At 36.6% G+C, this 26,180-nt stretch overlaps 2 protein-coding genes and 1 long non-coding RNA gene across 10 annotated transcripts; 1 reads left to right on the top strand and 2 right to left on the bottom strand.

Moving 5' to 3' along the window:
- The first annotated feature begins 104 nt into the window (after nucleotides 1-104).
- Nucleotides 105-17,815, top strand: LOC143896078 (uncharacterized). 8 transcript variants are annotated; one of them, XR_013256554.1, is made up of 11 exons: nucleotides 105-496; nucleotides 733-907; nucleotides 1,156-1,278; nucleotides 1,679-1,969; nucleotides 2,372-2,515; nucleotides 3,582-3,806; nucleotides 4,158-6,227; nucleotides 6,646-6,786; nucleotides 7,282-7,428; nucleotides 7,535-8,252; nucleotides 8,606-8,838. XR_013256554.1 is itself a non-coding variant. In XM_077403624.1 (9 exons), the coding sequence occupies exons 2-9, from the start codon at nucleotides 811-813 to the stop codon at nucleotides 17,757-17,759; spliced, it is 3,312 nt and encodes a 1,103-aa protein (XP_077259750.1). In that variant the 5' UTR covers nucleotides 105-496; nucleotides 738-810; the 3' UTR covers nucleotides 17,760-17,815. The 8 variants fall into 8 exon arrangements, 5 of the variants coding, with proteins under 5 accessions (XP_077259750.1, XP_077259748.1, XP_077259749.1 ...); XR_013256553.1 differs by having other exon boundaries at nucleotides 7,531-8,252; XR_013256552.1 differs by having other exon boundaries at nucleotides 7,282-8,252.
- LOC143896081 (uncharacterized) lies at nucleotides 14,459-16,808 on the bottom strand. The gene is made up of 2 exons (XM_077403633.1): nucleotides 16,377-16,808; nucleotides 14,459-16,279 (listed from the first exon to the last, which is right to left on the bottom strand). Exon 2 carries the CDS (start codon nucleotides 15,985-15,987, stop codon nucleotides 15,094-15,096), a length of 894 nt encoding a protein of 297 aa, XP_077259759.1. The 5' UTR covers nucleotides 15,988-16,279; nucleotides 16,377-16,808; the 3' UTR covers nucleotides 14,459-15,093.
- A 6,053-nt stretch (nucleotides 17,816-23,868) lies between the features above and the next one.
- Nucleotides 23,869-24,827, bottom strand: LOC143896088 (uncharacterized). Its single transcript, XR_013256559.1, has 3 exons — nucleotides 24,755-24,827; nucleotides 24,358-24,531; nucleotides 23,869-24,243 (listed from the first exon to the last, which is right to left on the bottom strand). It is a non-coding gene; the product is annotated as an uncharacterized LOC143896088 (long non-coding RNA).
- Between the last annotated feature and the right edge of the window lie 1,353 nt (nucleotides 24,828-26,180).

The following is a 26,180-nucleotide window of genomic DNA, read 5'->3' as shown; positions in this document are numbered from 1 at the left end:
GAGTAACAGTCGAACGTGATTGGCTCTTACTTTTAGAACCAATCAATGCAGAGTGTTGATAAGATGAACTCAACAGTTGTGTCTGCTGAACGCGGCCATTGTAGACCCAGCATTATTTTCCTTCCACCGTGTTGACGCCTCTCTTTCTTACTTGAGGTTCTCCTAGGGTGCGTTCCACTTATCGCTTGCAACGCTCGTGGAATTATTTCATCCTTGTTGTTTGTCAAATGTTAAACAAGAACGAAATGATGCTCGCGAGCTTTGTGAGCGATAAGTGGAACCCAGCCCTAGTAATATCTAATATCCGTTAATTCCAAGTGTCTTTCCAATAAATAGATGATTAGATAAGTTAAGAAATTAATAATGTTTGTTCTTGTCGTATTTACCGATGGAATACATTACGTATGTAAAGCAAGAGATGTGGTCAGACACAAAAATACATATATAGCAAAATATAAATGTAAAAGATATATTTGTCGTGTCGTGGCTCGCCATGGTAATATTTAATTTTTATATTATTTACAATTTTTTCATTTTTTTCAATTGTAGATTATAATAACTAAATGATTATTGAACGAATATTGTTTCATATAACCTTTAAATGAATCGATTTTATTAAAAGTATTTATATATAAATATACACACATATATGTAAATGTATTATGTATATAATAAGAAATTATTAACGATAAATAAGTTAAATTCGGTATATAAGTAAATTAAATTTTTCAGAGCAGAAAATTAGAAGATCTTATTAGCCAATATACATGTATAAAAAAACAAGTATTTTATCTACAAATTACATTCATTATGAAACTTTTTTCTCGCTGTACTTTACAATCATTGGACATGATCGATCTTGTCATTTTTATTGTAAAATGTAGTGAGATGTTCGTATGTCCACAAAGTAAGCTTTATTTGTCACCGTAGTGAAAGCTATAAATCCTATGTAATATTTTTTTACCTATGTAATGTTAATTTTATGCAATAGTATCTATTATGTAAAAATTATTTATCTATTCGAATATAGTTTTGTATACTTATATGATTATTTATTCCGTGTATATTTACGTTACGTTACAGTACATTTGTCTGTCAAATATTTGTATATTAAAATCATATATCTATATAAACATTTATTACACATCTTTACAGAAAGTTTTGATGTACTTGATAGTATTAAAAAATCATTAGTCGCTGATGTACCTAAAATTATATTGCACCATATTTCACAACCAATGTGTTGTAAAACATCCTCACCTGCAAGTCAAATCAATGGTAAGATTTTATTATATATTTTTTTATTACTGTCTTATATAAAAGAAAAATCAGATTATCAATTCTCGCAATTCCGTAATAAAATTTTAATTTTTTAAGAGGTAAATATGTACAGGGTGTTGCAACAACATACAGGTGATCAGTACGATGGGTTACCCATTATTCGTGCAGGCGTGCATGGTCATTCACAGCTACATTCACTTTGATGCATTATATGTGAGTGATTATAATGTGCCGAAACCTACGCAGCTGTGAACAACTATGTGCGTTTGCACGAATGGGCAACCCGTCATGCTGAGCTGTATATCGGAACAACCGGTACAATATATATTATTCGTTATAATGTTAATGTAAAATATATGTATTTGCAATAATTAATATAATTAATATATCATTCTAGAGAACACTCAGGAAATAATAATAAATCTCATAAGTTCAAATTCATCAGAATTAAATAATGAGAATCACGTTGTTGATTGTAATGAGAATATTGTGAACAATATAATAAAAGATAAAAGTACAACTGTCACTATAAATAATACGGAACATGTATCAGATCATACAGAATATATGTACGGTCAAAATGAAACAGAAAATATTTTAATACAAGAACAGATAGGATTAACGACAGAAACAGAGTGTCATATTACAACAGATAACATACAGCATAACACCGAAAGTTTAAACGAAGGTTTGATACTAAATTTTATTAAAATTTATAATTATAATTACGCACATGCCCTGGGTAAGCGTATATGCGGAATCCAGGGATGATGTGTCCGGAAAGTAATAAAAATGATTTTCTTACGCTCCCCAGGAAGGAAAGAAAGTGGGGGGTCGAGGTAATTGAGGGGGATCTCAGTTATACGATTGGACCGTTTGAAAGGCTCGGGCTCAACTGAGGAGAGTCCGACCGTATAACTACCTGAAATTTCCCCTCAACTACCTCGACCCCCACTTTCCTCACGCAGCCCTTCTGGGAAATGCAAAAAAATAATTTTTATTACTTTCTAGACACACCATGTATAATATGTTGTAGGATTTAATGTCTTTAATAATGTCTTTCTACTTATTATATATTATCTTTTGTTAGACATTGTACAAACAAATTCTGCAAACATACTCTGGAATTGGAATGGAAATACATTACAAGTATACGAAGCCGCCGATACTAATATATTACCATGTACTACGTCAAAGAATACTGCTGAGACTTATAGACGTGTTTCCACTGAAGGTAATATAATTTACTTAAAGAATTTTTATAATATTGGTTTTTATAAATATGCAACTTATATTTTTTTTAGAGTGTTTTTATCTTTATATTTAACAAACGGAATATCTTATTTGAATATTTCTGACTTTATATTTTACAAATAGAAATTAGCTAAGAATTAATTTAATATCGTAATTATAAAATAGGTAAAAAAAATAGTTTGTATATAACATTTTTTTATATTTTACGTATCTTCAATAAGTAGTGCAACATATTTTTTCCTCAGTCAAGGTTTGTTTCATTGCAGTTTTAAATATTATATTTTAAATATTATATTATATATTGCAGTTTTAAATATTATATCATATTTTTCTCCATTTCTTTGGCTATAAAAATCAGTTTTTTAACATAGTCTGCATTAAATTCTGTGGCCTTACGCTACTTAGATACGAGAGCCTGTGTAGCATTGCGGTACTATTCTGCTGGTCTGTCTCTCAATCACTTTCTTACTTCGGCTGTGACGGCTTTGTTATTCTCTTCTATGAGTTGCATCTTTCAGAGGACCAAAGATATGAAAGCCGCAAGATACGAGCAATAAGTGGACTGTCATTTGTCACCTATTTTACAATCCGGATCTTGCACCTTTTGACTTTCATCTCTTTGGTCATCTCTAAAAGATGCTATCTGCAGGAAGAGATAACAATAACAAAAAAGTCATAGCTGAAATAAGAATGTGGCTGAGAGGTAGACCAGTAGAGTGATACCGCAAGGCTACACAGTTTCTCATGTCTAAATGGCGTAAAGTCATAGAACTGAATTAAATCTATGTTAAAAAATTGATTTTTGTAGAGAAAGAATTGGGGAAAAATCTGACAAATTTATAACTGCAATCAAACAAACTTTGAATGAGAAAAGAAGTGTTGTTTATTGAACGCCTCTCGCACATATAATTTAATACTGATAAGTGTTTGTGTATATAATTATTATAACTATTGTGATAAATATCATTTGTTTTTTATGTAAAATATACATTTTTTCTTTCCATAACAGAAACTAAAAAATATATATATACTCTAAATTTTTCCAGATTATATTTATAATGATACTAATTCACAAAACAACAGTTTAAAAAACGTGAATGATAAAGACTCTTCTTACATACCATCAAATAATTTGTCCGATGAAAGCATAATTCAAACTCAAATAAATCAGACAAGATTAGAAATAAGAAAAGATGTATCCACTAAAGATACTAACGGTTGTTCATTAAATGTATTCAGTAGTTCGGACATATCAACGTTAAATGGATCAGGTAAATGTGCTCAAAATAATGCAGAAACGTTAGCTTTATATTTAATGAATGAAACATTTTATTTGAATATCTCCGACTTTATATTTGACAAATAGAAACAAACTAAGAATCAGTTTAATTCGTAATTAAGTTAAATCTTAATAAAACTATAAAATAAGTTAGGAGAATAGTATAACATTTTATTTATACTTTATGAATATATAATTTAATGTGATAAGTGTTTGTATATCTTATTACATATTATAGCTACTCTGATAAATATGATTTATTGTTGTTTATGAGAAATGTGGATCTCTTTTTCATTTTCTCTTTCCACAAAAAAAATTAAGTTGTATAATCTAAATTTTTCAGAACATCTTTATAATGACGCTAATTCGCAAAACGACAGTTTAGAAAACACAATTGATAAAAATTCTTCTTACATTCCATCAAATAATTCGTCCGATGAAAATATAAATGAAACTCAAATAAATCAGACAAGATCAGAAATAGGAAAAGATGTATCTACTAAGGAAAGAACTAACAGTTCAATAAACGTATCTAGTGGTTTGGATATATCAACATCGTTAAATGTATCAGGAAAATGTGCTCGAGATGATGCAGAAATGTTTGTTTTGTCAACTGATGCAGGCAAAAAAAAACATTTTTGCATGTTCTGTAACACGTTTCAAAGTAAAATAGCTCGCCATCTTGAACGAGTACATGCTAAGGAACTAGAAGTCCAAAAATTTACGTTTTTACCAAAAGGAACTGCAGAACGAAGACAAATTATAGAAACACTCCGAAGGCGTGGAGATTTTTATTTCAACGTAGATAATACACGAAATGATGGTGAACTGTTAGTGGAAAGACGTTCTAAAAAAATGTATAACAGAGTACCTTCTGATTATACCGCATGTCCAAAATGCAGAGCATTTATACTTAAAGCTACAAGGAGACATCATTCTCGAAAATGCATTGGTCCTAGAAACAAAGATACAAGAGCGGTATCAGTTTTAGGAAGAACAATAATAGGTCGAATACATCCTGAAGCGAATAGTGTCTTAAGATTACGTGTTTTTCCCGTATTAAAAGAAGATGACATAGTACGACTAATACGATATGACGAATTAATAATTGCATTCGGAAATCAACAGTGTGAAAAATATAAATCATCAGAGCATAATGATAGCATGATAAGACAGAAACTAAGAAGAGTCGGCCGTTTACTACAAATATTAAAACAGAAATGTTCTGAAATTACAGATTTTGCATCCATTTATTTTCCACGATACAGCAGTGCCTGCATTGAAGCAATTAACACATTAGCAGGTTTATCTTTATGCGGAAAATATTATAAAATTCCATCATTAGCATCGTCACTTGGAGGTTTAATAAAAGAACTTGGAAAAATTTTAATTAATCGATATATTAGAAAAGAAAACTATGATAAAAAATTAATTGCTGAAAATTTTTTAAAAGTATTTTCAGAAGATTATACAACACATATTACGAAAACAATATCTGAAACAATGAATCAAAATAAAAGACGTAAAAGAATTGTTCTCCCTTCTAAATCGGATATTATTAGGCTTCACAACTTTTTACAAGAAAAACGTCAAACAGCTTATAACGTTTTGAGAGAAAAATTTTCTTACGAAGCATGGCTTACACTCGCAAAAGTTACATTGACATCAGTACAAGTATTCAACCGTCGTAGAGCTGGAGAGATACAAAGAACACTCATCGAAGATTACAAGGTTTATGAAGGAATTAATTATCAAACAAATGAAATGTATGAAGCACTTTCAACACATGCCAAAGAGATAGCTAAAAAATATGTACGTTTTACATTAAAAGGTAAACTTGGACGAACAGTACCAGTTCTATTGACGGGAGAATTGAGAGATTGCATTGATATGATATTAAAGCATAGAAAAGCTGCAAAAGTTTCAACAAAAAATCCGTACTTGTTTGGTCTTCCTTCTCTTGTAAAAAATAAGCACAGATACCTCTTGGCATGTGATCTGTTGCGACAGTATGCAGTAGAATGCGGTGCTGAAAATCCTGAAACTTTGCGTGCAACTGAATTACGGAAACATATAGCGACAATGTGTATTAATTACAATTTATCAGAGAATGAAATTTCATCACTGGCAAACTTCATGGGTCATGCAGATAAAATACACTTAACTCATTATAGACAACCTGTCATAGAAAAAGAAATTTTAGAAATATCACAATACTTGGAAGCAGCACAAGGAGTTGGACGAGATGAAGAAGATAATAGTTCAGATGATAATTCAGATTCTGAATGCTCAGAATCTAATAGAAATAACAATGATGCTAATGATAGTGATAACGTACCTGAAATCCATAATGATGACACTAATAATAAAGATAATCAAATAATTCAGGATTTGCAAAGAAATACTTCAAGAGGTTGTATATCTATTAAATATTCGTAAATTATTTATGAAATATAAAAATTAATATTCAAATTAATATGTAAATATAAATTGCATATTGTATGCTTTTATCAGTAAATTATATATCTCTTCAAAATTAATTTATTTTATTTTATTTAATATTATTTTTTGTAATTAGTTTAAGTATAATATTTGCGATGTGTAATGTTAGATAATCAAATTTTAAAATTAAAATTACGATTAAAATTTAATATTAAGAAAAATCAATAATTTTATAAATAAGTTTTTATAATAATTTAAAAAGAAATTGCCGAAAGAAATTTTTGTTTATGCTCCTTTCTTTAAAAATAAATACCAAATATATCAAATATAAAGTAAATGTTTTAATCTTATCTTTTAAGTTTTATTATATATATATTTTTTTATTATAGATTCAGATGAATTTAGAATCTCAACTGAGAGAGAGATTAGTTATTCAGATAATGATGCAGAAAATGAACAGAACATAACAAACATGGAAAAACAAAAAAACAAAAAAAAGAAAACAAAAAAAAAAGATAAAAAGGAACTTTGTAAGTATAATTGTAATAAATGTATTTATACATTACACTGTTCAAAAGTTTGGAAGCACTATTTTTTTAAGAAGACAAATGTTGTTTGGTTTAAAGAGGGACATATGATTCCAATGTGAATCGTGTCGTACATGTCGTCATTTTCAAGAAATTTTAAAGGAGACTAATTTCTCACATGAAACTTGATTTTTTCCTTAAGATAAAAGTTATCTTGTCGAGACGTTTTTAAAACACTATAATAAAGTATTTTTTTGTTAAATATTTTCCGTGTTATGAGACTCGAAAGTTATCTGATAAAGGTAAAGTTAACTATCTTAGGGTCACTATTTCCAACGTCTGTTAATTTCTAACCGACTGTTAACTTATCGGAATAGCCAATAGAAATTGGCTATCTTGAAAGTTAACTGTCGGTTAAAGGTTAAGGCCGTCCTCTACCTTCTCGGGTCGAAAAAAAATATTTTTTTTTTTCATAAATCACATCTACAACATGTGTAGAAAATGTGTGCCAAAGGATTTTTCGATATTCGAAGTGGTTCACAAGTTACGGCCCTGGAACGGAGCAGGTATACAGAGCGCGCGCCGGGCTGCTCCGAAAGCCAAGCAGATGTTTTCGAATATAGAGTGAGACGCCGTGAAGCGTCGGTTAGTTCAGTTTTGCTGTGGCAGTTGCGAAGCGTGTACTGTATTTTCTTTTGTGAGTCGCACGTAGCTGATTTTTTGAAAATAATTTCCAAAATGTTTAAGAAAGGAAGTAGAGACGCCCCGGCTCGTTACGATCGATCTAAAAAGCGAAAATTCGCAGGCAACCGACACACTTTTGAGCAAGACAAGTCGTTTACATCGGCGTCAGCGAAGAAACTTCGTCAAAATAAACATTTAGAAGTAAACGTTGAACAGACTGTTTTGTATTGTATTTTGAATTTTATGAGTGTATTTTCAACCATTTCTTCGGCTGTTATTTGTAAAGAGTGCAAAAGTACAGTGAATTTCCATCAACGTGATATACGAGGATTGGGCTTTAAAATTTCTATGGCGTGCAAGTGTGAGAAAGAAAAAGAAATAGATTTATGCCCAAAAATCGGTCGAGCTTACGAAATAAATCGTCGCTTAGTTTTCGTAATGCGTTTGTTGGGAGTCGGTTATGAAGGCTGTAGAATTTTTGCTCCGAAGCACCTCCATTCTGGGCCAAAAGTGGTTGAAATCGCCACGTTTCTCGCTGCCACAATCTTTAACGAAGGATTCAAATCTATCCTGAAGATCTTGGAAACCATGGGAGTGAAAATCGGCCCACAAGCTAACGGATATGTTCAGCAGCGTGATAGCTCTCGGATCGACCGTTCAGAAAGGCGCACGAGTGACGTTGTGAAGCAGGCCCGAATCGCGAAAAGAGAAGATGGAGCAGCTCTGCGTGACTTCCAAGAAGAAGAGGAAGGCCTATTGTATGGTCCAGGCATAGCAGATTGACGGTGAGATGAAACTTTCAGTATAAATCACATGCGCAAACTTTCAAACGCGTTTTTCTCGAAACACCATTTTTCGAAACGGTGACCACGATATTTCAGAAACTACTGCACAGATCTTGTTGAAATTTATACAGCATCTTTAATATGTTATAAGCCAGCGATTGAACTAGGATTATCGTGATTGCTTCGATAGTTTTTTTTCTACGAGCGAAAAACTTGATAAAAAATGAGTAAAAATAGAATGTAATTTTCAAAAGTGTATAAGAAAGTCAATTTTTGTAATTTACAATTCACTCTAGTTCAATCGCTAGTCTTAAATATGAAGATTAAAACGCCGTTTGGTTTTTTGATTTCAGATAAGCAGAACAGCCGCAATCTTGGTCACCGTCAAGCCCCTCTTTTACTTGATGTCTTCCTGTCGGCCACTATAACTTTTATTTTATTATATATTTTGACTTTAAAAAATTTGTAAAGCTTATTTAAATATTCATCAAGATTATGCAAAAACAATGAGATTGATTATTTTGATGGTTTGCCCGTAAAAAATTATTAAAAAAGCCGTAAAAAAACAGCCGAGAAGGTAGAGGACGGCCTTAATAGACGTTGAAAATAATGACCCTTAAAGCAATTAAATTTGAGACAAAGAGAGGATGATGACCTTGCTTCACTTCAACATGCCGTCCTCAAGGTCGAAATCATCTTCAATTTTTTAAATGGAAACGCCCAAATATGATAAAGAAAATCGAAAGAGTGTCGAATTTTACCCCGCTGAGGTCACTGTGACTCAATGCAAGGATCACATATTTCAATGTAAAATTCGACGCTCTTTCGATTTCCGTTATCAGAATTGGATGTTTTTATTTAAAAAATTCAAGGTGACCTCGACCTTGAGGACGAAATGTCAAAGTCAAGCAAGGTAATCATCCTCTCTTTGTCTCAAATTTAATTGCTTTAAGATAGTTGACTTTACCTTTATCAGATAACTTTCGAGCCTTATAACTCGGAAAATACTTAACAAAAAAATACTTTATTATAATGTTTTGAAAACGTATCGACAAGGTCTACAACTTTTATTTTAAAGAAAAAATCAAGTTTTATGTGAGAAATTAGTCTCCTTTAAAATTTCTTGAAAATGACATGTATGACACGACTCACATTGGAATCATATATCCCCCTTCAACAACCAAACAACATTCGTCTTAAGTATTTCTTTCTAGAATTACAAGTAAAAAAGTTTTTGGGGGTGATTGATTAAACGGATGATCCTGTATACAGGATGTTTTTTTTCGTGTGCCAATTATCTCAGAAAGTATTGGTTTATTAGAAAAATGTTTCAGACAAAAGTTGGAGGATTCAGAGAAAGCCAATAAACGATCTTATTAGATTTTGGGTCCGGAAGACGTGTTTGGCCCAGTAAAGCTCAAGCTAAATTTTTTATATGGAAACCACAATTTTTTATTATACCATCTTTTTTACTAATTAATTTGAACAACTTTTGTCTGAAACATTTTTTTATTTGCTTAATACTTTTTGAGATATTTAAGAAAAACGGGAACTTTTTCAATATTTAGCTTGATATCTCAATAATTGTTTGTTCGAGGGAAAAGTATTACAGACGTTTTTGACTTAATTTTGTCTCAAAAATATTCTGTTGCAATAGCACTCCAATTTTTTTTAAATATTTATGTATATGTCGTAGGCAAATGGTTATTTTAGGAAAATAATTTCTGACTAGGCAAATGCTATCTGCCTGGCCAAATAGCTTTCACCATTTATTCTTGCTATTTTCCTAGTCAAATGCTATTTTCCTAGGCAGATGCTATTTGACTGAACCGCTGTTAGGCAAATGGTATTCCGCGAAGCATGCATTTGGGAAATTTTTCAGTTTAGCTATCCCAGCACAGAAATCGATGTAATTAGGCTTATTCGACGCGTTTTTGCACAAAACAATCGAATCTGGCAGAAAAAAGTGTCGCTCTGCCCCGCGAAGCGAGATATTAAACGTAAAAGTTGACAGGAATCAGGTTATGATTCTTGTCATACCGACGAGCTGTAGCGACTACGAACATGTCCTGCAGCCATATGCGCATGCTCAGTAGCCGCACACGCGTGCAAAAGTGCGCGAATTTGAAACGTATGTATACTTATAATGAATTTTATTTATAATTAGTTTTCAATGATGAACATATCTTATATAACATATCAAAGTACATGCGTGAGCGGGAGGGCTTTGCTCCTCTGCATTCCTCCCCCATGCATGTATTTTATAATTTCGCTTTACAACTTAACATGTACTTTAAGTTGTAAAGCGAGGTCCACATTGCCTACTGGCGGGGTGGGTGCGGGGGAGGGGGGGCCGAAGGCCCCCTCGCACTCCGTGTGCGTGCGTGCGTGCGTGCGTGCGTGTGTGTGTGTGTGTGATGCATATAACATCTACAATTTAATATAGTCAGGATAAACCAATAAAATCTATTAATTTATCTTGAGTATCTTGACTATATTAAATTGTAAATGTTATATGCATACAAACACACACACACACACACACACACACACACACACACACACACACACACACACACACGCACGCACGCACGCACGCACACACACGGGGGAGAGTGCAATGGGGACCTTCGGCCCCTCCCCCCTCCCCCGCACCCAACCCGCCGGTAGGCAGCGTAGACCTCGCTTTACAACTTAAAGTACATGCTAAGTTGTAGAGCAAAATTATAAAGTACATGCATGAGGGAGAGATGCAGAGGAGCAAAGCCCCCCCGCCCACGCATGTACTTTGATATTGTTACGCTCGTCGAGTAAGCTCGCCGCCGTAACACTATCGCGCACTCCACACTCGCGCACGTATTTTGCAAAACTCGTAAAAGGAAAGAGAACTCAAAAGAACTTAAGAAATGCGTTTATTCCAAACTCGTAAAATAGAACGCGTGCGGATTCCAAAAATCCGCCAGACAGAAGATCAATAAATTTATCAACAAACTCTTGTTGTCAAGGAGCGCGCTTCACAGCTTCCGCGACTTCTCTACTCAGTGTCCAGCACGGGCGTAACATTGTCCCCCTCTTCTTAAGTTGTCGTCCCGACAATTTAAGGAAAGTTACAAGCAGTTTCTTTCTCTTAGATTTCCGGGAACTTGAAACGCTTCTTGCTCTACCTCGAGCTAAGCTGCGAGTTAACGAGCTTCGTTTCTTCCATCAATCCAAAAACGCTTCTTTCCACGTGTGATTCTCTTCAACGTCGGCTTTCCTTCTGCTACCAGCGCTGTCCTCTTGAGAGTCTTCGGACTGGAGGGGGAAGCTTTCGTGGACCCTGCGTCTCGCAAGACTCCCCAGTCCCCGCTTTGGCATTTGCCCTAAGTCCCACGGAAAAACCACGATCAAAAACCGTGGGCAAGGCGGTGTTCTTTCAGCTAATATCTTCGCTTGATGTTGTTCGGCACCATCTTCCCGGAGAAGTAGCTGAAAGAAACAACAAAAGAAAAATATCTTTTTCTTAAAAACCTAAAAACTAATTAAATGAATTGAAATTTTTTAGGCTCCGCGCTCCGGATGAAAATCGTGATTCGAAAGGAATTACTTCTCATAAAAAGTAACTAATCTATCTAAATGAACGACTTTGTTCTTATGCCGTTTAGACCTACGAATGCAATAAGCTACATCATTTATTCTTTTAACGACTTCAAAAGGACCTTCCCAATTACTTTGTAACTTAGGAGTTATTCCTATTTTTCTTCGAGGATTAAATAACCAGCCTTTTTGCCCAGACTCATAGCATATTTGTCTATCCTTTCGATCATAAAGCGCCTTGCTTTTTGAGACTTAATTTCTATACGTTGACATACAATGTTATGAATGAGATCTTTTTTTCCTTTCAAGTGACGGAAATATTCTCTTTTCGAAGGAATAGTCTCAGAACCAGGAGGATGTCCGCGAAGTAGATCCAAGGGTAATCTTAACTCCCGACTTAAATGCAATTCCAAAGGAGTAAAATTAGTAGTTTTATGTTTAGAAGACCTATACGCCAACAACCCTAATGAAATCCAACGATCCCAATCTCGTTGATTTTCAGCAACGAACTTTGCCAGATAACAACGTCTGATGTTGACGTTCTACCTGACCATTGGATTGAGGGTGAAATGGAGTAGTTCTTGTTTTTTTAATTCCCAATAACTGAGTTAGTTCCAAGAATAATTGAGATTCAAAATTTTTTCCTTGGTCAGTATGTAATTCCGAAGAAATGCCGTATCTAGAAACCACTTGACTCAAGAAAACTTCCGCAATCGTTTTAACTCTAATATTTCCAAGCGGAAAAGCTTCCACCCATTTTGTGAAACAGTCCGTAACCACCAACAAATATTTATTTCCCGAAGAAGAAATTGGAAGGAGACCAAGAACATCCATTTGAATTTTTTCGAAAGGCGCCCTGACATTGTAAATTTGCATAGAAGACTTTCTTTTATCAGATGGCCCTCTCTTTGAAACGCAAACTTTACAAGTCCTACACCAATGTTCGACATCCTGCTTACAGAAAGCCCAATAAAAATGTTTCCGGATCTTCTCTAAGGTCTTATTACACCAAAATGGCCACCTGTGGAAGAATCATGAGCTTCTTCTAAAATTCGCAAAATCATTTCTCGAGGAACTATAGTTTGAAAAACAACGGAACATAAATTTGGAGACTCCCATTTCCTACACAAAATCCCGTCTTTAATCACCAGGGAATCCCATTGGAGCCAATAGTCTTTAGCAGTCGAATCTCTCTGAGCTATTTCTTGACGAAGAGGTCGCCTATTTTCCTCTTTTCCACAATAAACTCCTACCGAGAATTCACGTCCATATAAATAGTGATGGAAGGTCTTCAAAGCCTCCACCAAAGCTAACAGCTCCCGACGAGTTACGCAATAGTTCCTTTCAAATTTGCTCAAAACCCGACTATAATAAGCTAAGACCCTCTCCCTACCATCCTGAATCTGAGAAAATATCGCGCCCAAGTCGTGATTTGAAGCGTCAGTATCAAGAATAAATTCCCCTTTTTCTATTAAAAAAGCTAAAATAAGAGGAGAAATTAAGTTTTGTTTAAGCTTCTCAAAAACTTCCTGACAACGCCCATCCCACACAAATTTTCTAAGATTTTCAGTTAAAGAAAATGATGGCTCAGCAATAAGAGAAAATCCCTTCACAAATTTTCTATATAAGAGCAGAGTCCCAAGAAGCTTCGCACTTGCTTCTTATTTTGAGGAATAGGCCACTCTTGAACGGTCTTAATTTTCTCCGAATCAGTGGAGATTCCTCTTTCTGAAACGACATGGCCTAAGTATTTCACTTTTCTCCCGAAGAAAGTACATTTTTTTGGATTGAGTTTTAAATTTGCACCGTAAACAAAGAAATACTTCCCTTAAATTTGCCAGCATTCCCTCGAAAGTTTTATTATAGATAATGACATCATCCAAATAAACCATACAGATCTTATTCAATATCTCACGAAGAACCTGCTCCATCAATCGCTCAAAAGTAGCAGGAGCATTACATAATCCAAATGGCATTACAGTAAACTGCCATAAGCCATTTCCTATAGAGAAGGCCGTTTTCTCCCTATCCTGAGGACGAAGCTTCACCTGCCAATAGCTGCTTTTTAAATCTAAGGTGGTGAACCAGGAACTTCCGGATAAACGATCAAAAAGATAATCTATCTTGGGAATAGGATAAAAATCTTTTTCTGTAATGGCATTGAGCTTCCTGAAATCGATACAGAATCTAATCGTTCCATCTTTCTTTTTTACTAAAACAGTTGGAGAAACCCAGGCGCTATGAGAATCTTCAATGACACCACGTTGTTTCATTTCGTTTAAAATCTTTTCCACCTTTTCTCGCATATGCAGTGGAATTCGCCTAGGAGCCTGTTTAATCGGAGAAGAATTTTTCACCCTAATAGCATGCTCAACGACGGAGCAATTTCCTGCAACCACATCTTCCAAAAAGACATCTTGAAACTCGATCACCAATTCAGCAAACTGCTCCTTTTGAGAAGCGTTGAGAGTTTCGGAATTTTTCTCAAAGAATTTCTTAAGAAAAAAAAGGAATCCCTCTATCAAAACTACAAATTCGGGAACAGAAAAAGTTTTCTTGACTCTCTGACACCGTTTCCTCAAAAACCGAAGAGAAAACGTTTCCTACCCCTATTTTTGAAAGAAAGTCCGCTCCTAGAATACACTCGTCTTTTATGGCCGCTATGATTACCGGAAAATCCAAAGAAAATTTTCCTATTTCGATTCCAACCACCACTCTACGTTTTACAGGAACCGTTTCTCCCATTGGATAGGTCAAGAAATATCTCTCTACAGGAGTGGGTGATTTCAAAGAACCTAACAAATCTTCCCTAAGTACCGACACATCGGAGCCCGTATCTATTCTAAAGACGCAAGTCCGGCCATTAACTCGGCCGCGAAAACAAAAATCACTTAACCCGCTACTTATCCTACTTAATTTCGCAGGGCCTTTGCACCCCTGAGCCGAACATGCCCCGCTGAGCTCGGCTATTCCGAGTTTCCCTTCTCTTCGGTAGTTAGAGAAGGGCACTCCAACCGAAAGTGCCCTTTGGCACCGCACTGCCAGCACTCCTTTTCCTCACGCCCGAATCTCGTCCTGAAACCCGAATTCTTCTTAAAATTTGCAGAACTCTTTTTATCTTTCTCATTCCCCGCCGATTTAATTTCGTTCCCAGCTCTGCCTTTTCTGAGGTCTCTACTTTCAAATTTCCGCGAAAAACTATTCGCTTGGATGACTTTTATTGCCATGGCCCTCTCTATGGCGGCTCTCAAGGAAGTTAATCCCCCTAACTGAAGAGTTGTTTTACGAAACCGTCAGAAAGCGCCGCAACGAACTGGGCGCACGCAATCTTATCCCGCACCTCGGCCGAGCATTCCGAATAGGCTAAACACGCTAAACGTTCTAAATCCGCTCCCAAAACGGGCAGATCTTCTCCGGGTTTTTGTCTCCGATTAGTGAACTGGGTGTAAAACGTTTGAGACATATGCGCTTCGCCAAAACGCAACTCTAACCTAGCCTCTAATTCAGAATAGCGAAGGCTCTCGAATTCGGTTACCCCATTCAATACGGCACGCGCTTTCTTTCTTAAGCTCGAGGCTAAAGCCACGGTTCTCGAAGATTCCACCCAGCCATTCGCTTGCGCAATTAAATTGAACGGTGCTAAATATTCGCACAGAGAAACAATCCCGTCGAACGTGTTAGGCTCTAATTTATAACCGAGCGCCGTCTCACTCGAACCTCCACACGCGGTGCGCCCCGCACACGAGCCCTCGCCCGTGCCCATCACACGCAGCGGCTTGACCGAATTTCCGCACGCGGCGCGCCCCGCACACGCGCCCTCACCCGCGCCTATCTCACGCGTTGCCTTATTCAAAATTCCGCCGTGAAAAACATTATTGGAGGGACTTAGCTGATGTACGGCGAGTTGCTCCTGAAGACGTGTCACCGTAGCATCGCGTTCCTTCAGGCGAGCCTCCAACTCGCTGCGGGAAAGCTGTTGCTTCTGCTGCTCCAGCCGCCGCTCCTGGCGCAGCTTTCGAAGCTCCAAGTAGACAGCTTCGAAAGCACCCGCCTCTGCCTCCGTCGCCCCCGCATCCTGCGGATGGGTCGCGCCCGCCTCCGTTGTTGCCGACGCCGCGGCCTGCGAACGGGTCCTCGGCGGGGTGTGCGTGGTCGTCATCCTGTTCGGGATACTGCGTTCGTCGCCTTGTATCCCGGACAAGCCCCCAAAATGTTACGCTCGTCGAGTGAGCTCGCCGCCGTAACACTATCGCGCACTCCACACTCGCGCACGTATTTTGCGAAACTCGCAAAAGGAAAGAGAACTCAAAAGAACTTAAGAAATGCGTTTATTCTAAGCTCGTAAAACAGAACGCGTGCAGATACTAAAAATCCGCCAGACAGAAAATCAATAAATCCATCAACAAACTCCCGTTGTCAAGGAGCGCGCTTCACAGCTTTCCGCGACTTCTCTACTCAGTGTCCAGCACGGGCGTAACAATATGTTATATAAGATATGTTCATCATTAAAAGCTAATTATAAGTAATATGCATTATAAGTATACATACGTTTCAAATTTGCGCACTTTTGCATGCGTGTGCGGCCACTGAGCATGCGCATATGGCTGCAGGACATGTTCGTAGTTGCTACAGCTCGTCGGTATGACAGGAATCATAACCTGATTCCTGACAACTTTTACGTTTAATATCTCGTTTCGCGGGGCAAAGCGACAGATTCGGTCGTTTTGTGCAAAAACGCGTCGATTAAGCCTAAGTTGAACGAAATCGGTGAGGAGGCCACTATACTTCAGATTTACCCCATTTGCCTAACAGCGGTTCAGTCAAATAGCATCTGCCTAGGAAAATAGCATTTGACTAGGAAAATAGCAAGAATAAATGGTGAAAGCTATTTGGCCAGGCAGATAGCATTTGCTTAGTCAGAAGTTATTTTCCTAAAATAACCATTTGCCTACGACATATACATTTCTTTGGAGCTTTCATGTATACACAAGTATTTAAAAAGTTAGGGTACTGTTGCAACATAATATTCTTGAGATCAAATCAAATCAAAAAGTCTTGTACCACTTTTCCCTCTGATAATAATTATCGATATATCATAAGTTAAATATTGAAAAAGTTATCAAGTTTTTCTTAAATGACTTAAAAAGTATTAGGAAAATAGAAAAATGTTTCAGACAAAAGTTGTTCAAATTAATTAGTAGAGAAAGATGATACAAAAAAATGGGGTCTCTATTTGAAAAATTTGACTTGGGCCCTATTAAGCTTAACACGCCCTGGACCTAAAATTTAATAAGATCGTTTATTGGCCCTCTTTAAATCCTCCAACTATTATCTGAAATACTTTATCAATAAACCAATACTTCCTGAGATAATTGGCGGAAATAATTGGCACATGAAATAAAAAAAACACCATATATAATTTTACTGACGCATATAATTCTAAGGTTACAATACTTCATATATGTACATATAAAAGTTGACGATAATTATGTTATAGTACAACAGAAAATTAATTGTGTTGAAAGTAGATTGTGCATAAACTAAGCACTATTGATTTATACTGTAATTTCTTACATATTATGATCTGAAATATATGCTATATTACACTGCAATACAAAAAATTATTTTATGCATGTAATTGTTTATATATTCCACATACATCATTAAAACATTATATTAATGTTAAAATTGTCCTTTTTCATATTTTCAGTGTCTCATACTAATCATACACGCAAGATTAAATGGACTGAAAGTGCAAAACGAGTTGTTCTTGATGCCTTTGGATATTATTTAGAAAAAAAGGATGCAAAGTTACAAGGTTCTGAAATCGCAAAGCTCATTAAGAAACATCGTGATATACTAGGAAATCGAACAGTACCTACAATTAGAACGTGGTTACATAATCAAAAACGTGATAAATTTAAAATATGATAAATAAGTATTATTTTATTTATCTTTATCAAAAAGGTTGCTCATTTTTTTTTTTTTAATAAATGTATATTTACGGTTTAGAAAATACATGCTAAGATATTATTTTGCATCTTTTGTTTATGTCACAATCGTATATTTTAAGTTACTTATATATTTCATTAATATATTATTAAACATAATTGGTAAGTTTAAATAATTTAACTTAAAATATTAAGTTTACTTTTCTTACAGATGTTACACACGTCACATAATTTTCATAATATTTTGTGCTTATAGATGTTTATGTATGCTATGTAAGATATATGTATTATGAAGTATTAAATATAAAATTTATAACTGTTTCAATTATACTTACATTTTAGTAACTTGTTTTTAATTCTCTTACTGTAATCATATGCTAATATGTATTATATTACGTACTTCCTAGAGATTTTCTAAACATGCCTAATATTGGTTTGCAAAGCATCAAAGTAAAGCACAATATAATTAAAGTATAGGGTAATTATTCTAATTCGGATCAACGCCTCTCTAGCCGACTGTACCTATCATATATGGATTTTTTTTCACTATCTTCTATAGCTATCTGTTATAGCTGTAGACACATATATGATAGGTACAGTAAGCTAGAAAAGCATTTTAAATTTGTTGATCCGAATTAGAATCTGTGAACTGAAATATGCACTTTACCCTAACAGTAACAGAAAAATACGAATGTGATGTACGGTTGTTGCTCCGACATACAGGTCAGCATGATACGGATTGCCCATTCGTGCAGGCGCGCATGGTCGTTTACAGCTGCGTAGGCTTTGGCACATTATTATCACTCATATATAATGCGTCAAAGTGAATGCAGCTGTGAATGATCTTGCACGCCTGCACGAATGGGCAACCCGTCATACTGACCTGTATGTCGCTGCAACCCTGTACATGAATTCATATGTAAACTTTATTATATGTATATAAAAAGGATACAACTAACTCTTCAAGGTAGTCCCACTCATGACTACTCATGAGTGATGTCCAATTCTTAACAATAAGTCAATGGCTGCGTTCAGCCGATACTCCGCTAGCCTAGCAATCGTGAGCAGTCGCTCGTTTCCTCTCCTTTGACCCAATGGATTAAAAGGAGAGGAAACGAGCGAATGCTCACGATTGCTATATAGGCTAGCGGAATATCGGCCGAACGCAGCCAATTATTAAATATCATATAATTAACTTTTAAAGTTGAGTTGAATGCATCGGTTCTTCTTGATGAACTTTTTAATTTCGGGAAAGGTCAAAGTTAGGTGGAACTATGTCTGGAGATAGACAGAAGATAAGACAGAGAGAAAGTGGGGAGGAGAGAGAGAGAGAGAGAGAGAGAGAGAGAGAGAGAGAGAGAGAGGAGAGAGAGAGAGAGAGAGAGAGAGAGAGAGAGAGAGAGAATGTGGAGCGGGGAAACAATTCCTTACTTTACTCCTAATCGAATATAAGGCGCTCGAGTACCTAAGAAAATCGGCGCATCGTGATTCATCATATTCATTGAACGCTTATATCTCGACAACCGCTAATGATAGATCATATTTCTATCTCATACGATTGCCGAGATATTTGTTTACAAACAATACGGAAGACTTTCTGACATCAACAGACGTGGCCTTGACCTTTGCGGCGAGACTTTTTTGCCTCACCAGCTGCTGTGCTCTGACCGAGATTATTATCGGGGAGAGGGAAATTGCGTGTGCATGGCACTGGCTTATGTAAATATTTCAGGATTTTTACTATCACTTGATTTTTACAAGTTAATTGCAATTAGCGATTGGCTTCCAAAGCATCATTGTTCATGCCATCGTTGTCACCTCACTAATACGAGATATATAATTGATGATATTGTAAAACACATGACTCCAATCACGCTAATTACAATATTTCCAGTCGTTCTTTAATGTTGTTTATAACCTATAGTGGTTTATGAAATATAAGTATTGAATGAAAATGAGAAAACGCTTGGCGTTTATTTCAATATAATTTCTCACGCTTTTTCGTCTTAATAAACGGAACTGCGTAATTGCCAGCAGTAATAGATCGAGTAATTCTAATAGCAAAGATTACTAGATTTCATTACTAACAATTACACAGTTTCGTTTATTAAGATGATGAAGCGCGTAAATTCGTACTGAAACGGACGACGAGCAGTTTCTCAATAATTTCCATTAAACGCTTAGATCTCATTGACCAACATAGGTATCAACATCATCCCAAGAACAGCGGGAAATTGTAATTAGTGTGACTAGAGTTATATGATTTTTGCATCATTATCAAAAATACATCTCGTATTAGCAACGTGACAATGACGGCGTAAACAATAATGCTTGGGAAGCTAGTCAGTCACTAAAATTACAATAAACTGTTAAAAATCAGACAATAGTAACAATTCTAAAATGTTGGGCGCGTTCAGCAGAGACAACTGTTGCACAACTGTTGAGTTCGTCTTATCAACACTCTGCGTCGATTGGTTGGTTCTAAAAGTAAGAGCCAATCATTTTCGACCGCTACTGAGCGGCTTGGTCTGCTGAACGCGACCAATACCTGATCTCTGCGATAATAATCTCGGACAGAGAACAGCTGGTGATAAGTCCCGCCACAAGGTCAAGGCGAAGTGTCTTGGCGCCAAAAAATCTTCCGTCACTGTCACCTCGCTAATACAAAATGTGCAGTTGATGTTGTAAATTACATAATTCCAATCACTTATATTTTCCGTCGTTCTTGTATGTTGTTGATACCTTATTTTTTATTTACATGAGGGAAATCTTCCAAAGACACCTTCAACCTCCTATTGGCTCTGGCCCACAGGACGCAGTGCGGGAACGTGGCACCGCGGTAGCCAATTACCATCTGCCTTTCTGTACTACTTTTGGAAGTAGAACGGAAAGGCAAGACGGTGATTGGTTACCGCGGTGCCACGTTAATGCATTGCCGCGTCGCCGCGTCCTGTGGGCCAGATTCTGAACGCTCCCTTTTATCGATAAATGCGCACATTTATTTCTGAAATTCTACAGTATATGTGACGTAAACTATATGCTAAATGCGCGTGTTTATCGATACAAATGTGTTCGGAATATGGGCCTAGGGCTCCAGGGACCGTATTCTCGACCCTGCCCTAATGATTTTCGTATGCGACTTTCTATTTGAAAAGCATTGAATTTTGCATGCGAGTTACATAAAAATGATTCGAGAATAGGAGGTCAAAGTAGAGAACCTCTAGGAGAGAGAGGCGACAACGGGTCATGTGAACAGCCACTCCGTGATTGGCCGGCAACAATCATTGAGGGGGGCATTGGCGAGATTGCGACGCCAATGCAGAAGAGCGTAGAAGAGGGTTAAGCGGGGAGCATTGGTCTATTTTCTTATGCACATGTGTATGGACCAATCAATTTTCTTATGCTTACGCATTATGCGTTGTGCAGAAGTGTGTGTCCGGGCCCTTAGCGCAGGCAGGTTAAGCACGCTGCACGGTCATCCGCGCGTGATTCGAGTTAGAGTTCCTATAATAAGAGTTAAGCCAATGTGGTGACGATTTTTGATTGGTCCCGTCATATGTTTCAGCCAAGTTAGGGAGAGTGAGACAAGCTGTAAGTGGGAGTGAGACAAAGCTATCATGATCGTCATATGCTTCAGCCAAGAAGTTAGTAGGAGTGAGACAAAGCTATAACATTTGGTTGTATGTACATGGCGGCGGTTTGTCCTAAATCTTATTATAGGAACTCTAATTCGAGTGACTCAAGTGACAGATTGACATCAGTTAGGGTGCGGTTACATGGGCTGAAATTCTCCGCGTAATGCGTATCGCGTAACCAATCAGAGACATTCCGCGTTTTCTGTTACGCGGAATTGAATGTCCTTAGTTCACATGGGCCATTTTTCCACGTAACGCGTATCGCGTAACCAATAAATTACGACGTTTGACATTTCTGTGGGAACATTCTAAAAGAATGAACGATATGATTGGTTACGCGATACGCGTTACGCGGAAAATATCAGCCTATGTAACCGCACCCTTAGGCTGAGTTTCCACTGAGCGCGTTACGCGTCGCGTCGTCTGTCGTTAACCAATCTAAACATCCCGTCACAAATAATGTAATAAAATAAGATGTTTTGATTGGTTGCGATGAATGACGCGACGCGTGACGCGCTCAGTGGAAACTCAGCTTTACGAAGGAACGGTAAAAGTCAATCCAGACAAACTTGCATAGCGCATAAACATAAGCATAAGAGAATTGATTGGTCCATATGCATGTGCATAAGGAAATAGACCAATCCGTTTCTTTATGCATATGGTTATGCATAAAAAAACCTATGCAAGTTTGTCTGGATAAAAGCCATCGCACACAAAATTGCATAGGCTGTATAAGCATAGCATAAGACCGCTGGACCAATAAGCATCTTATGTAAATCAATATAGCGACTTTATGCTGGATGCTCATTGGTTTAGCGGTTTTATGCTACACTTATGCTAAGCCATGCATTTTGTGTGCGATGGTCTTAAATCTTAAAGCGGGGAACACATACTTTTGCATAACGCATAATACGTAAGCATAAGAAAACGGATTGGTCTATTTCCTTATCCACATGTGTATGGACCAATCAATTTTCTTATGCTTACGCATTATGCGTTATGCAGAAGTGTGTGCTTCCCGCTTTAAAGGTCAATCTAGACAAACTTGCATAGCGCATAAACATAAGCATAAGAAAATTGATTGGTCCATATGCATGTGCACAAAGAAATAGACCAATCCGTTTCTTTATGCATATGGTTATGCACCTATGCAAGTTTAGGTCTATCCAGACAAACTTGCATAGGTATGTACATAACCATATGCATAAAGAAACTGATTGGTCTATTTCCTTATGCACATGCATATGAACCAATCAATTCTTTTAAGGTGCGTTCCCACTATACGCGTCGCGTGTCGCGTCACGACGCCGCATCATGAGTTATTCAATCAAAACGTTTTATTTTATGACGTAATTTTCGACGCAAAATCTTGTCGGAAATGACGTTATAAAGCCCCTTGCACAATAGGCAATAGCGATAGCGATAGCGACAGCGACAAAGTTGCCGACAAAGGTATAGCTTTGTCGGCAACCTTGTCGCTGTCACTATCGCTATCGCTATCGCCCATTGTGCAAGGGACTTAAAATGAAACGTTTTGATTGGATAACTCATGACGCGGCGTCGTGACGCGACGCGCGACGCGTATAGTGGGAATGCACCCTTATGCTTATGTTTATGCGCTATGCAAGTTTGTCTGGATTGACCTTTAAGGCTGATTTATAGAGGCCGTAACCGTTGATTTAAGCCGTAATCTTTAAGAAATTGACCAATCACAGTCGAATGTGAGAAGAACAATCGACTGTGATTGGTCAATTTCTTAAAGATTACGGCTTAAATCAATTGTTACGGCCTCTATAAATCAGCCTTTAGTCTCTATTTAGCAAATGTTGAAATAACATAAAGAAAATTATTAAGATGTTATTTATACGTGCTATAATAGTATCACAAAGCTATATGCAAAATCTGTCGCACAGAGCAGAAATGTCATTATTTTTTTAAACCGATTATATTGCAGTTTCCTGATGAATAGTGTGTTAAAAAATAAATAAATACTACAGCACTATTAATTTATTGTCCTTGTATTACAGGCACCAATCTTGTATCATGCCATTGAGATGCATCGCATGTAAGTGTTGTAAGAGCAGCAATGACGGCTATGGATTGATGAGATATCCGCACAATGATTTGTTGAAGCAATAATGGATTACTGCGGTTGGAAGAGGAGAGAACTGATCACCTAGTAATTCTCAAAAACTTTGCGAGGTTAGTAACAATAATATGCAGTATGCTTTGACTTTGCACTTCGGAAGATGAATAGATGTAACAACGTAATTTATTGTTAGACTCAAGTATATATTTGTGATTTCCTTTCTCTAGATACACTTCCAGCCATCGGAAATAGAATTTGTCGCTGGGCGCAAACAAATAAAACTTGGTGCTAGTTCCTACTCGTTTTTGTACCTGTCCTTCAGAAGATCAAGAGAACTTCAATGTCCAAGAAAGATTAAAAGGAGTCAACAATCAGGAATAAGCAAGAACATTAAAAAAGTTTTGGTTTAAGTCAATAAAACTGCTACTTTTCTGTAAGAACTGCAAGTTGTTTGGCTTAAATCGAAACTTGGACACAGTTCTTGCATCGTGGACACCGGGCTTAACAATCAATGGCTTTCGCTGATCCGATGTAACATACGATGCGTGATCACAATAATTTTTAGTCACACTTTTAATGTTCTTGCTTATTCCTGATTGTTGACTCTTTTTAATCTTTCTTGGACATTGCAGTTCTCTTGATCTTCTGAAGGACACGTACAAAAACGAGTAGGAACTAGCACCAAGTTTTATTTGTTTGCGCCCAGCGACAAATTCTATTTCCGATGGCTGGAAGTGTATCTAGAGAAAGGAAATCACAAATATATACTTGAGTCTAACAATAAATTACGTTGTTACATCTATTCATCTTCCGAAGTGCAATGTCAAAGCATACTGCATATTATTGTTACCAACCTCGCAAAGTTTTTGAGAATTACTAGGTGATCAGTTCTCTCCTCTTCCAACCGCAGTAATCCATTATTGCCTCAACAAATCATTGTGCGGATATCTATCAATCCATAGCCGTCATTGCTGCTCTTACAACACTTACATGCGATGCATCTCAATGGCATGATACAAGATTGGTGCCTGTAATACAAGGACAATAAATTAACAGTACTGTAGTATTTATTTATTTTTTAACACACTATTCATCAGGAAACTGCAATATAATCGGTTTAAAAAAATAATGACACTTCTGCTCTGTGCGGCAGATTTCGCATATAGCTTTGTGATACTATTATAGCACGTATAAATAACATCTTAATAATTTTCTTTATGTTATTTCAACATTTGCTAAATAAAGACTTACCGTTCCTTCGTAACTGATGTCAATCTGTCACTCAGTAACTCGAATCACGCGCTAACCCCCTCCTACGCTCTTCTGTATTGGCGTCGAAATCTCGCCAATGCCCTCCTCAATGATTGTTGCCGGCCAATCACGGAGTGGCTGGTCACATGACTCGTTGTCGCCTCTCTCTTCTAGAGTCTCTCTAGGCCAGAGGCATATATCGGAAACCAAAAGTAATTTGGGATTCTATGCATGTTCATCAGATACCGCATGCATAGCCTACCCACTAAAACCCCCATGATGACCACCTTCAGGCGTTTTTGGAGGATTTCCTGAAAACTTAAAAACTTTATTACTTTCGGAGAATAATATTGATACCTATGGTGGTTAATGAGATATATAAAGATTGAGTGAAATTGAGAAAATGGGCTCGGCCCCCGTTTCGCTAAACTTGCGCGTGCTGTGTCATTAATAATCGAAAATGTATAGTTGCCAGTTGTAAAATTCTAATAGTGCAGCTTACAAAGTAAAAAGTGCTTCTGGAATCTTTTTTTTTCCGGTTGTCGAGATATATAAGCGTTTAATATAAATAAAACATCGCTCGTTGCCAGTTTTGTTAGAATTCATATTTCTATTAGGTAAATCTGAAGAATAGTGGCCTCCTCACCGATTTCGTTCAACTTGGGCTTAATCGACGCGTTTTTGCACGAAACGACCGAATCTGGCAGAAAAAAGTGTCGCTCTGCCCCGCGAAGCGAGATATTAACGGTTAAAGTTGACGACTATCAGGTTATGATTCCTGTCATACCGACGCGATGTAGCGACTGGTAGCGACCACGAACATGCCCTGTGGCCACACGCGCATGCTCAGTGGCCGCACGCGCATGCAAAAGAAGGTCACGTGACAACTGTCTGCTTGGTAAGTACATACATATTTTATTTATGTGTACTTTTCACATACCAACTATTCTCTGCTTTAACAAATTATTTATGTTTTGTTAACTTAAACGCTTAATAACTGTAACAGAAATAATTTGTTAAAGCAGAGAATAGTTGGTATATGAAAAGTACATGTAAATATGAACTTTTCATATGCCAATTATTCTCTGCTTTAACAATTTTATTTCTGTTTTGTTAACTTAAACGCTTAATAACTGTAACAGAAATAATTTGTTAAAGCAGAGAATAGTTGATATATGAAAAGTAAATATTTATGTATACTTTTCATTATACCAACTATTCTCTGCTTTAACAAATTATTTATGTTTCGTTAATTTAAACGCTTAATATTTGTAACAGAAATAATTTGTTAAAGCAGAGAATAGTTGGTGTATGAAAAGTACATGTAAATATCATTTCAAATTATGTTACACTTCTGACTTATACCAACCAAACAGTTGTCACGTGATCTGCTGCATGCGCGTGCGGCCACTGAGCATGCGCGTGT

Source organism: Temnothorax americanus, unplaced genomic scaffold, assembly GCF_048541705.1.
Source record: "Temnothorax americanus isolate GAGA-0224 unplaced genomic scaffold, ASM4854170v1 Scaffold179, whole genome shotgun sequence".
NCBI lineage: Eukaryota > Metazoa > Arthropoda > Insecta > Hymenoptera > Formicidae > Temnothorax > Temnothorax americanus.
Note: the sequence above shows the minus strand (reverse complement) of the source record. Positions and strands in the feature narration are given on the sequence as shown.

What these genes read in the sequence shown, in the direction of transcription:
- LOC143896078 (XM_077403622.1), top strand. An exon ending in GATGTTCGTATGTCCACAAA is followed by an intron (nt 908 to 1,155) that starts GTAAGCTTTATT and finishes ACATCTTTACAG; the next exon opens with AAAGTTTTGATGTACTTGAT. An exon ending in AAAAGATAAAAAGGAACTTT is followed by an intron (nt 6,787 to 17,538) that starts GTAAGTATAATT and finishes TCATATTTTCAG; the next exon opens with TGTCTCATACTAATCATACA.
- LOC143896081 (XM_077403633.1), bottom strand. Translation starts at nt 15,987, where the DNA reads ATGACGACCACGCACACCCCGCCGAGGACCCGTTCGCAGGCCGCGGCG.